This window comes from Lates calcarifer, linkage group LG4 (assembly GCF_001640805.2).
Source record: "Lates calcarifer isolate ASB-BC8 linkage group LG4, TLL_Latcal_v3, whole genome shotgun sequence".
Lineage (NCBI taxonomy): Eukaryota > Metazoa > Chordata > Actinopteri > Centropomidae > Lates > Lates calcarifer.
The window spans coordinates 6,929,819-6,941,844 of record NC_066836.1 but is presented as its reverse complement, the minus strand read 5'-3'; the positions used below and the strand labels follow the sequence as shown (position 1 = coordinate 6,941,844).

Genomic DNA, 12,026 nt, shown 5'->3' with positions numbered 1-12,026 from the left:
ACTGTTATAACTTTGTATATCCTTCTCCTGCTTCCTGAGCATCGACAATTCTTCAAGTCTACAGTGATTTCCTTAGTTTTTGGCATGATGCTTTCTCAAGTGACAGCTCAAATCTTAACTGAAGTTTTTATACCGCGTGTAAAGCAGCTCTTGGCTCTCCTGACTGTAACCTCTCTGTGGCAGCTTCTCACAGACTCAATCAACTCCTCTTCCCCTCCCCCCTCAAACACAAACACAAACACACACACACACACACACACACACACACACAGAGACCCCCTTCCAAAAACCCATCAAAGAGTAATACAATGGCTCCATCTATAGGATAAAGTAGAGAGTCGCAACAGGAAGTTACCCCAAAATCTGAGGTTTCAAACAGGAAGTTGGGTTTCTGAACTTTGACGGGCCAGAACCGGCACACGCTTCGACCAAAACTCACAATTTTCGGAGCCAGTCTTCCAAAAAATCCTCAAGGAGGGGCTGACAACATTTGAAGTGAATCTGGTCACCCGTCTAGAAACTGGACATCACACTATAAAATATGTCATTTCCTGCTATAAATAGGTGGCGCTACAACAATTGTATGAATATTGACATATGGATGTGTGCAGATAGGTACCATTAACAATCCTGTAAAGTTTGATGCAGTTTGGACAAAGTATGGCCGAAATATAGCAAATATAAAGCAACTTCCTGTTTCGTTGCGAGTAATCGAACTTTGAGGGGCCATAACTTCCACGCCCTTCAATGAAAAGTCCGAAACTTTTGCAATTTAACTTCGTCTATGTCTTAAGAACAAATTATCAAATTTTGAAGTCAATCGGATAATGCGTCTAGGACTAGTTCGCGTTCAAGCGACCCCTGGAAATGGCCAAAAACACACAATTTTTTCACCTTCCGGTCAAAATAAAAATACTTTCTGTTGGGTTTAGAATATGGCTCCAAGAGACTTTTTGGTGCGTCATGGGATGTTACATATGTGTGCAGATTTTCAGATTTTTAGGCGCAACGGGCTTGAGGGGCTGTTCCGTTTAAAAATGTAGGTGGCGCTACCGAGGCCATTTTGCCACACCCATGCTCAAGACCCCTAAATTCTTAAATTTTTCGCCGTGCCTGACGCGTCTGCAAATTTTCAGGAGTTTTGACGCATGTTAAGGCCTTCAAAAAGGCGATCAAAGAGGCGGAAAAAGAAGAAAAAAAATAATAATAATAATAATAATAATAAACCGAACGAAAACAAGAGGGTCCTTGCAACTCGTTGCATGGCCCCGTTGGGCCCACGCAACTCGTTGCTCGGGCCCTAATTAAAGCTGCGAGCAGCGTTGAACGGGCCCTCGCACCCGGCGCCCGTCGGGGGAGCGGCGACCGCGGGACCCCGGCAACCGCGGGGTCAACGCAGGTCGCAGGGCACACGCTGGCATAACAGTTCACACTTCCCAGATGTAAAAATTTAAAATAAAAGCTTTTACGCTAATTATTTTCTGTGATAATATTTTTCAGAGCTCATCATCTGTGACAGCTCATGGCTCTCTTGACTGTAACCTCCCTGTGGCAGCTTCTCACAGACTCAATCAACTCCTCTTCCCCTCCCCCCTAAGACACACACAGACACACACACACAGAGACCCCCTTCCAAAAACCCATCAAAGAGTAATACAATGGCTCCATCTGTAGGATAAAGTAGAGAGTCGCAACAGGAAGTTACCCCAAAATCTGAGGTTTCAAACAGGAAGTTGGGTTTCCGAACTTTGACGGGCCAGAACCGGCACACGCTTCGACCAAAACTCACAATTTTCGGAGCCAGTCTTCCAAAAATCCTTAAGTCTGTCCTGACAACATTTGAAGTGAATCTGGTCACCCGTCTAGAAACTGGACATCACACTATAAAATATGTCATTTCCTGCTATAAATAGGTGGCGCTACAACAATTGTATGAATATTGACATATGGATGTGTGCAGATAGGTACCATTAACAATCCTGTAAAGTTTGATGCAGTTTGGACAAAGTATGGCCGAAATATAGCAAATTTAAAGCAACTTCCTGTTTTGTGGCGAGTAATCGAACTTTGAGGGGCCATAACTTCCACGCCCTTCAATGAAAAGTCCGAAACTTTTGCAATTTAACTTCGTCTATGTCTTAAGAACAAATTATCAAATTTTGAAGTCAATCGGATAATGCGTCTAGGACTAGTTCGCGTTCAAGCGACCCCTGGAAATGGCCAAAAACACACAATTTTTTCACCTTCCGGTCAAAATAAAAATACTTTCTGTTGGGTTTAGAATATGGCTCCAAGAGACTTTTTGGTGCGTCATGGGATGTTACATATGTGTGCAGATTTTCAGATTTTTAGGCGCAACGGGCTTGAGGGGCTGTTCCGTTAAAAATGTAGGTGGCGCTACCGAGGCCATTTTGCCACACCCATGCTCAAGACCCCTAAATTCTTAAATTTTTCGCCGTGCCTGACGCGTCTGCAAATTTTCAGGAGTTTTGACGCATTTTAAGGCCCTCAAAAAGGCGATCAAAGAGGCGGAAAAAGAAGAAAAAAAATAATAATAATAATAATAATAATAAACCGAACGAAAACAAGAGGGTCCTTGCAACTCGTTGCATGGCCCCGTTGGGCCCACGCAACTCGTTGCTCGGGCCCTAATAATAATAAACCGAACGAAAACAAGAGGGTCCTTGCAACTCGTTGCATGGCCCCGTTGGGCCCACGCAACTCGTTGCTCGGGCCCTAATAATAATAATAATAATAATAAACAGACCGAAAACAAGAGGGTCCTTGCAACTCGTTGCATGGCCCCGTTGGGCCCACGCAACTCGTTGCTCGGGCCCTAATAAGGTGCATTGCTTTTCCCAGGGAAGGCTCTGCTTGTAAGCCTCTCTATATGACAGTCAGTGGCAACTTCTATTTACCTGGTCATCACACAGAATAAGTAAGATAAACTGAGGGCAGAGGCAGTTTGCTGGAATCAGTAGCTCACTTGCAGTATTTTGTTGTAAGAGGCCAGCTAATGCACTGTGCCCTCACCTCAAAGGACTGTATGAGAATGTCCTTGCTTATGTTACAAAATCATGCTGACATGAGCATGGGCTTGGTTATTAGACACTCCAGTTAAAACTGTGTCTTAATACCCTAGGCAGTCCTATCTTTGACATGTGAGGCATGCTAGAAATATTTAGCACAGCATAATGAGCTAACACGATTCCCTGCGGAACAGCGCAGGGTGGAAGACAGCAGCAGTTTTCCTCTTCAGACATTCCTCTTCAGTTTTGCTTGGTTGATCCTCTTTTGTCATTTACATAATAAAGTTAAATACAAGTATAGTAGTAGTCACTTGTAGAATGTCATTCAGATTTATACATAAGACTTTATCTCTTTGTAACCTGGGATCTAGACCTTACAGAAATTCCAATGATAATGTGTCCCATGTTCCAGGCTATCATGACTCTGTATATTCAAGCTAAATAATACAATTAATCAAGTTACTGCCACTGCACATTCAGCAGTGATCATGATCATTATCATATATAATGAGATATATACATGTATATAACTATTTCTTGGCCAGGCCTGAAGACTGCTCCTGGCCAAAAAGTTGTCCTGCACATAACCCAATCATTGTTTTCATACTTTGGTTGTTGTATGGATTAAACAAACAATATTTGTGTTAATTAGTGAGCTAGCTGTTTCTACCTTGTCCTAGTCTCTATGCAGATCCAAGCTAACTGCCTCCAATCTCTAGCAACATATTTAGCGTACAAACACCAGAGTGATATTGATCTTCTTATCTAACTAAGGGTTATCTAAGACTTTTTCCAAATTTTTTACCTTTGTGGTTTTCCATATCTAGATAAGATATCCATATACAAAGAGCATGGTAATATCAGGTATAAATGGGCTAAAAGAGAGATGTAGAGTACAAAGGGAAAATACGGAGTAAGAGAGATAAAGGGAGAGCAAAAGACAAAAGAGAGAGCGAGAGAGACAGTGAGTGAAAGAAACAGAAAGGAGCCTCTGCATCTCACCAGGCTTGGCAGAGAGATCCCAGTTAGGGCCCAATGCCCCAGGCAAGCACCAGGAGCCTGCTATTCCAAACGTCACACTCCACACGCTGCTCAGCTCTGAGATGGCTTCACAATTTTCCTGACAGGACATGACATTTCACTTGGGCTGGCAGCGGAGAAAACTGTGTGACAGCCGCCTGCTGACACACACCTGGGGGATACCCCTGGTCCAACTGAGGGACTGCGCCTGTTTCCACAAAACTGGGAAAAGTTTGCAAATATGATCTGATGTAAAAGAGCAGGAAGCAGCTGGAGGTAAACTGTCTTAACTTAAAGAGAGGTGTACGTGTAAACAACCACAGCTGCTGCAGCAGCAACCGAGGCAAGCAGACGAGTGCTGGAACAAAGTCAAAGTTAGCCCTTTGTGTCTGTTCGGATGTAAAATTCTGCTACATCCTTGTCCCCCCTGCCTCCTTTGGCAGCGTCGGTCTCCCAGCACATCAGGCTTCAAAGCTCTGCAAGAGGTGTTTTTGTGCATCACTGCCATTCACGGTGCTTCCTTCTGTGAGAAAGCCTTGACAGACCTGCCGTTGCCTCAGTGCATTCTGGGATAGATTATTATTGCCTTAAGTCGTCCACCCCCATAGACAGACTTAGTGTGGGCACCACGTTCTCTGTCTGGTAAACAGCCTGTGCGGAAAGACAGATGTCATGCCAAAACAAAAAAACACACACAAAATGGTTTGAATCTCAAAACAGACACCTCTAGCAAAGAAAACAGAATGCAGGGCTGAGCAAACAATCACAAGATGCACAACTACTGAAAAGTCATCAAAACTCTGGAGTAATTTGCTTGGAAAAACCCCAGCCAGCCTCTTTAATTAAGTCTGACTGAGAGCTTTTTTCTGTGTATTTGTGTGAATGGTAGAGCTGAGAAATAATGTAAAATATCTTTTACTGTCTGTCAGGGGCATCACTTAGTTAAATAGTGATGCTACCAGGATATATGATTATGTTGACTTAAACTGATGGTGATGACTATAAATGGATCTGAAAACATTAAAGGCTATTATAGGCTGTTTCACAATACTTTGTTTAATGACACTAAACTGTATAAACTTCTAGCATCAAATTCTAGTGCTAGTTTATGATCATATGTCCAGTACATGTGTGTTTATATATGTATGTATACATGTGTTTGTATTTATTGTATCAATTTCCTGCAAGTCTGTGTATACTTGTTTGTCTGCACTCTGGTCAGACAAACACTAGACACGTATTGGCCCGCATTTACTTATCCCTGTGGGGGAGAGGAAGAAGGCATGGAACCATATTGTTGTGTTGACAGGAGGCGGTTTTCTGAGTGCGAGGGTCTGCTAGCTCAGATGGGATTTCATATGGGAGCAGAAGTGGTTGGCTCTGTGGCGTGGAATGCCAGCCGATACCTTGTTAGGGCACCGTGCTGTGCCCAGACGTGTACTTACCCCCATGCTGCTGCTTTGGCTCACCTGGTCTGTAGCTGAAAAGGTTGTTATTGTGAATTATTATGCAGTGTGATCTGGGGGAGGTTGTGCTGCACTAACTGGTCAAAAGTATTTGGACAACCACATTTTATGAGCTTGTCACATGGGTATTACTTTTCTTTAACAGCCTTCTTTCTTCTTGGAAGACTTAATACAAGAGTTTGGAACCTGGCTGCAGGGATTTGCTCCCAGGTCCCAAGTGTGTGCCTGATGAGATTTTTAATTTCTTGGCAGGGCTATGTTGGGGCTATTGTAATTTTTGTTTTGGGCTATAGCCTCCTTTAACCCTAACCTTATGCTGTCCGGATGATTAATGCACAGGGAAATTGTCATGTAGAAACAATAGGGGATGTTCCCCAAACTGTTGCAAAGTTGGAAGAAGACTGTTGTTTAAAATATCATTGTTTGCTGTAGCAATAACATTTCTCTGAAGTGTAACCAAAGGGCTTAGCTCAAACCATGAAAAAAGCCCCAACTAAAAGTACAATACAGGCTTTTGGACATCCATTTCCAAAAATGTGTTGTTAGCTATTCAATTAACTCATCATTTCTTGGTCAGTGTTATATAAAAATATGTGCAGGCGCAAGGTAAAATCACAAATTATCAGATTCTTTCACTGTTTCTCTCTCTCCCTCTCTGACTCTTCTCCTGCTCTTTTCTCCCAACCTGCACTTTTTCTTTGACTTTGCCAACTTTTCCTTTCTCTCTCTCTCTCTTTCTGTCAAACTTGTGTTTACTTTGCTTATGTTCTCTCTTTGCTCCCACTACGGCCTGAACCCCCCCCCATCACTCGCTTCGTTTCTCTGTAGTTTCTTCTGGCAGCTGCAGCTTTGTTCCTCCCTCCTCCTCGCCTTTCTGGTCAGGTACAGGTACAGCTTTTCTACTCTCTTTGTGTCTCTCCCTTGCTGTATGCCCACATTTCCAGGTTTCCAAAGACAAACTGTTTTTTTTTTTTCCTGGTCTCTGTTAAATAATGTAGTCTAATGATGCTGCTTTTACGTAATATTGAACGAACCATACACATTTTAATCTTGGGGTAAAAAAAATATAGCCTCCTATAATTCCAAAACAGAGATAATGTGAATTTCTGACTCCTACGATATATCCCAGCTGGAAAAACAAACTGCAGAAAAGTCAACAAACCAAACCAAAGCAAAGAGCTGCAGTGCTACCACTTACTTTACATTTTATTAAAATCCAACAATAACACTGTCTGCCAATTAAAAGGAGACATACACTTTTGTTTGTATGGTTTCATCTGTTAATGAACTGGCAAAATTTGTAGTGCAATAAAAATAGATCATTTAGGCTTAGTATCCATTTATAAATTGTGACTACAAGGCTAACAATGGCACGTGTGAGGGAGTAGATAAATTCCTGTCATCCCACATATCTTCCCAGTTGTGTCATCTGAAATTTCCAGGGTAAACAAACCTATGCACACCAGTGTTCACATGTAATATGAGCAATAATTTGCGTGTGTTGAAATAACCTTGTATAACCTTATAAGTGCTGATGCAGTGCGAGAGCTGAGCTGAACATTAACTTTTAATAAGATCAACACATGACCAAGGTAACCCATAACCCATGACGACCTCATCCCTACTGTGTACTTGGCACCGCCAAACTGGGCAGCCATATATAGCTCCCTTCTCTAAGTCTGGTTGATTTTCTCATCTCCGCCTCTCTGGTCTTGCTTTTACTCTTAGTATGACTCAGACCCATGAGTCAGGGCTCTGCTGCCTTATCATCCTTATAAGATAACTATAGTAATTTTATTGTGGATATGCCTGTGAAAATGGTTTTACACCATTGTAAACCTTGTATGAACAACAGAAACCCCCATGAAAGTTCAATCTCAACCTTTGAAACAGGGAAAAAAAAAAAAAAAAAGTTTCATTAGAATTTTTAAGTAAGATCAGTTCCGGGTAAATGTTAGTCACCAAACGTCCTTGCCCTTACAAGGATGTTTGGTGATAAACTTAAAAGTTAAGAAAGCCTGGAATTTCTGAATGCAGAGGAGAAAGTGGCTTCAAGAGGGTGATGCAGGTGAGAAGTTCTCCAAACACTGAATGGCAAGGTGCCACAGATTGTGCAGAATGAAGATGTTTTTGTTTCACTTCAGAGTTAGTGAGAATAAAAGTTTTAAAAATTGGTAGGTTGCACCAGCTGGAGGGAACATCCATAAAACACATTTTATTTTTACATTAGATTCTGATTAAAGTGTTATATGGAGGGTGAGTCTGTGTGACATTTCTTGGTGAACCAATGACAGTAAAGTGCTTTGCAAATGCACCTCCTGAATGAGATTTTTTTTCATCTGTAGCTCTAGAGTTGTTTTAACAACTTTACTTCTAATTCTGAATCCCGTAGAGTTTTCTTAGAATATGTGTGAAAATTAGTGTAGATGGCCCCAATAGAAGAGCTGTCTGTCTCAGTGTTCTCTCCCAGGGTGGTGGGTGTTGCAGTGGCACGCTATGACTTCTGCTCCAGAGACACACGGGAGCTCTCACTGCTGCAGGGAGACATTATCAAGATCTACACCAAGATGTCCAGTGGATGGTGGAAAGGAGAGGTCAACGGCAGGGTAGGTCTGCTGTAGGAACTTCACATTTGCCTCTGTGCTCTTATCATATACAGTGTGTAATAATATTCTACTGGTCATTAATTATACTAATTCATCAGTTCCCACCCTCACAGTACTTGAAGGGAGTAAAACATTTTTTTAAAAAGTCGTCTCTGGGGTTTACTTGTATCGGTCACACTCCTCACTGTTGAGCCATGTGTAGTCTGAGCCAATAGTAAGAGCTGGGGGGTGACAAGGACTGTAGTGTGAGGACAACTCACATTTCAAAATTTGGAAAAAGATGGGAAAAATACAGAAAGTGCAGAACGAAATATATCCAGTCTAATATTTGTGTGGCTTAGTGCTGCTGTTAGAATTGTGTTTTGTTTTGCTGCTTCTCAGGTGGGCTGGTTTCCCTCTACCTATGTGGAAGAGGAGGACTGACTTTGCTGGTTGAGTGACATGTTTTCAGCATCCATTCAAAGCTGACCACCTCCTCTGAGCGCCATGCTGCTCATCCACTCTCTGTGCCCCGCAAGTCAGATCTCTTTGATAAAACCCAGAGACTCGCACTTAAGAGGAAGCGGTGGTGCCCTCAAAAGCCTTCTCTTGCCCTCTGACAGACTCTCACACAGAGCAGATGTCAAATCACAGATTCCAGGAGCGTCATGCCATATCTCGCCTCTCTGTGGTCCTGTCTGCCCCCATGGCCCACTGGGAAGTGCATGTGTTGTACCCAGATAACCCTCCCCATCCCTACCCACTCACCTTGTCTTATTATTGATGACTCCATCGGCTGGTGTGAGACTTGCCTTCACTGTCATCATGTTTCGATACCAGGAAGGCTCAGTCACCCAACTGGAACACAGATCCTGCTGACAGTGCACCGCCTAGGTACTTCACCAAATTGAAATGCAGGAGCTGAGGAGCTTTGGCTGTCGTTGGAACACTATAGCCTTCTTGGCTGTTCAGACCTTTGTGTTCAACTTTCTGTCAAAGACTCATTTTAATTTTAAAATTTGAAATCGCTGGACTGATATAAAGCATATGATATTTAAATGCAGTCGCTGAAACGCGATTTGACACTCTTTGAAGAAAGGATGGAAAGACATCAGCACCACAGCATGAAGGCGTGATCTGTCATTCACATGTGATGTATTTGCAGTCTTGACTATTAGTCTTGTGGAGCTAGAAGTGAAAACAGGAAACAAACAGGAAAACATATCTGGAGACAAAAAGAAGCTTTTGCTCCTACTCTAATTTCTTTTTCATCACTTTGTTTATTTGAATCTCAACCTCATCTTTAAGTACTGCCTTCATGAGATTGGTGTCAAAAACTCTTTTACTCTTTAATTGTTACCACCCTATTTTAAAGCAATAGTTTGTCTTTTTGGGTAATACACTGAAAAGGTGCTGGCAGGTGGATTTTACTAATCCACTAATCCATATTCAGGCTAACCTTTTGCCCCTGTTTCCAGTCATGCTAAGCTAAGCAAAACATCTTCTGGCTGTAGCTTCATATATAGCAGACAGATGTGGTATCAGTGAATAAGTGTGTTTTCCCAAGATTTCAAAATATTCCCTTAGACCAAAACCAACCACAATTACAACTGACCTTGCTTTGATGATGTTCCCATTTAATGGCACTAAAGGAAAAAAAAGCTCACTTCTTATGTTAGACGTAAGATATGTTAAGTCATCAAAGAGAAAAAAAATCTGCACAAAAGGAATTACAAAGCCAAATAAGTTTTAAAAGAGCATGTGTGAGGTAGATGGTGTAACTGGAGGTATAGGTCTATACTTCACCGTGAGCTTCGTCATCATTTGATCATTTACCACAGAAACCAGAAAGCCCTTTTACATTCCACAGATTTTGTGTTTACCTCAACTCTTTTTGGTTTCAGAATGAATGATTCAAGGGTGATGTAACAGCTGTTCACTGTAGTGCAAGGTAGCACAAGGGCGTTAAGTGATACTGTTTTCCTTCAAACGTTAACACCCCACTAACCATGTGTGTGACATCAATATTTAATAAAAGCATACTCTTTGAGTTGTACTTTTGAAATTTGATAGGCTAGTGTTCCCTTTTCAGACAAATGTAGACAGACATTGCAGGAACAAAGGCTGTGCAGTTGCATCACAAATCACACCCATGTCTGACACAGTTGTGGAAGTGTGGTGGCGAACTGGCTGTGCTCAAATAATGGCTAAACAAACAGAACAGAGAGGAGAAACACGTGAAAACAGTTGTGGTGGGTAGAAGAACATGCAAGTGTAATGAAGGTCTTTTCTTTTCTGTCTAAATATACAGCACTGAACAAGGAAACTATTTTGGATCCCTTTCATTTTCAACATGCAAGCTTCTTTTTGCAACAGGAAAACATTCCTCTTACATTAGTTTTGACACATTTCACTAATTAAAAAAAAAAAAAAAAAAAAAAAACTTACCTGTGATCCATGCATGAGCGCGTTGGAGCCCTCCAGGACTCCCAATTTTGTCTCTATTTTGCAGGTGGCAGTCATTTATGAAATATGCCACTGCCTTGTTCATGAATTGTCCATTTGTGGTGGGCCAAGTCAGTAATCAGAGTCAAGTTTTATCTACAGTTTTAGCTGCTAGAGTGTAGAATCCAAAATGCTGCACACATGCTCACATTAATTCTCCGATGGTATGGTGTCATGATTATCTGTTTATCACAGTTCACTAATTTTGTTTACTGTACAATTTACTGTAAAACACCATACTGCTCAGTGTCCTCAGTGACTACTCTTTTTCATTTTGCAGCAAGTTTTTAATCTCTAAAACTGCCACAGCTGACTACTTACAGTTATCTACCTAAAAACTTTAGCAGAAAGGAGCTATCACAGAAAGAAAGCTAACATTAAGTGGTAGTTAAAACTGCTGTTAAAAAAAAAACAAACATTTTATTGGCTGTACAGTAATGACTATTTAATTGAAACCAATTTATACCTCATGGCAGAGTGGTAAAAAAAACAGACAAGGTGCTCCCACAGGGAGACTCCAGAGGGACTTTTATAATGAGCATTTCAAGGTTCACGTGATTATTTCCAGTTCTGGGGTTTTATTATGATATTTCCAAAATAAATAATATTAATTTTAGTCTTTGATTTTAAGGTGTCAGTTTTCTTGTGAAATCTAAGTACTTTGGAGTGTTAGTGTGCAAATTGTTATTATCAAATTATCTTTATAACCATAATGTTTTAACCGATTTTTGGCATATTTTCCTTCAGTGAAACCATTCTCTTCATTAATGTATTGTTGACATCTTTGTGTCAGTTGATGTGCTCTTTCTATTGTTTTATACACTTCACTTAATTTATTTCCTTTTGTACCAAATGGATTTTGATATATATGATCAAATATGAGAATGTATTTATACTCCAGAGCCTCACAATACCGGTATTCTTGTAATGTAAACACTTCCTCAGGCTTACTTTCCCCTACTGCTCTGCAGCCTCTCTAATGACCAAACTCAGCAGAGGGAGGGCTCTGCTGCGCTAACAGAAACCCTCCCGTCACAAAGAAGCAGAAAGAATGCCTCCCCTAATACTCTTCCTCTCCTTAATCTGCCTGTTCCTGTCTTAGCCAAAGAGATGAAAGGCGATGACAGAGAAGTTGGACAGCAGCCAGAGAGCGAGAGAGAGAAATGGGTGTACAAGGTTGCATGAAGTAGATAAAGCATGGGGAGAAAGAGGATGGTGTGTGTGGGTATGTGTGCGCATGTGAGAGAGAGACAAAAGGCAGACAGAGAGAGAGAGAGAAGGAAGCCATGCATCACCTTCATCTGTCTGAATGATCTCCTTAACCCCCGGTCTTTGCCAGTCAGCCCCTCTGGATCTCTGTATGGGGGTTAAACAGGGATTTAGCAAAAGCTGAAGCTGCCCTCAAATACGGTGAGCTCTCA

At 41.5% G+C, this 12,026-nt stretch overlaps 1 protein-coding gene across 2 annotated transcripts in view; it reads left to right on the top strand.

Moving 5' to 3' along the window:
- Positions 1-11,229, top strand: part of LOC108884208 (guanine nucleotide exchange factor VAV3) — a 54,259-nt gene extending 43,030 nt beyond the window's left edge. For both annotated transcript variants that reach the window (XM_018677949.2, XM_018677948.2), the window contains exons 26-27: positions 7,973-8,121; positions 8,503-11,229. In XM_018677949.2, the coding sequence (XP_018533465.1) occupies positions 7,973-8,121; positions 8,503-8,544 (191 nt within the window). In that variant the 3' untranslated portion in view covers positions 8,545-11,229. The remainder of the gene's footprint in view (positions 1-7,972; positions 8,122-8,502) is intronic.
- The last annotated feature ends 797 nt before the right edge of the window (positions 11,230-12,026 follow it).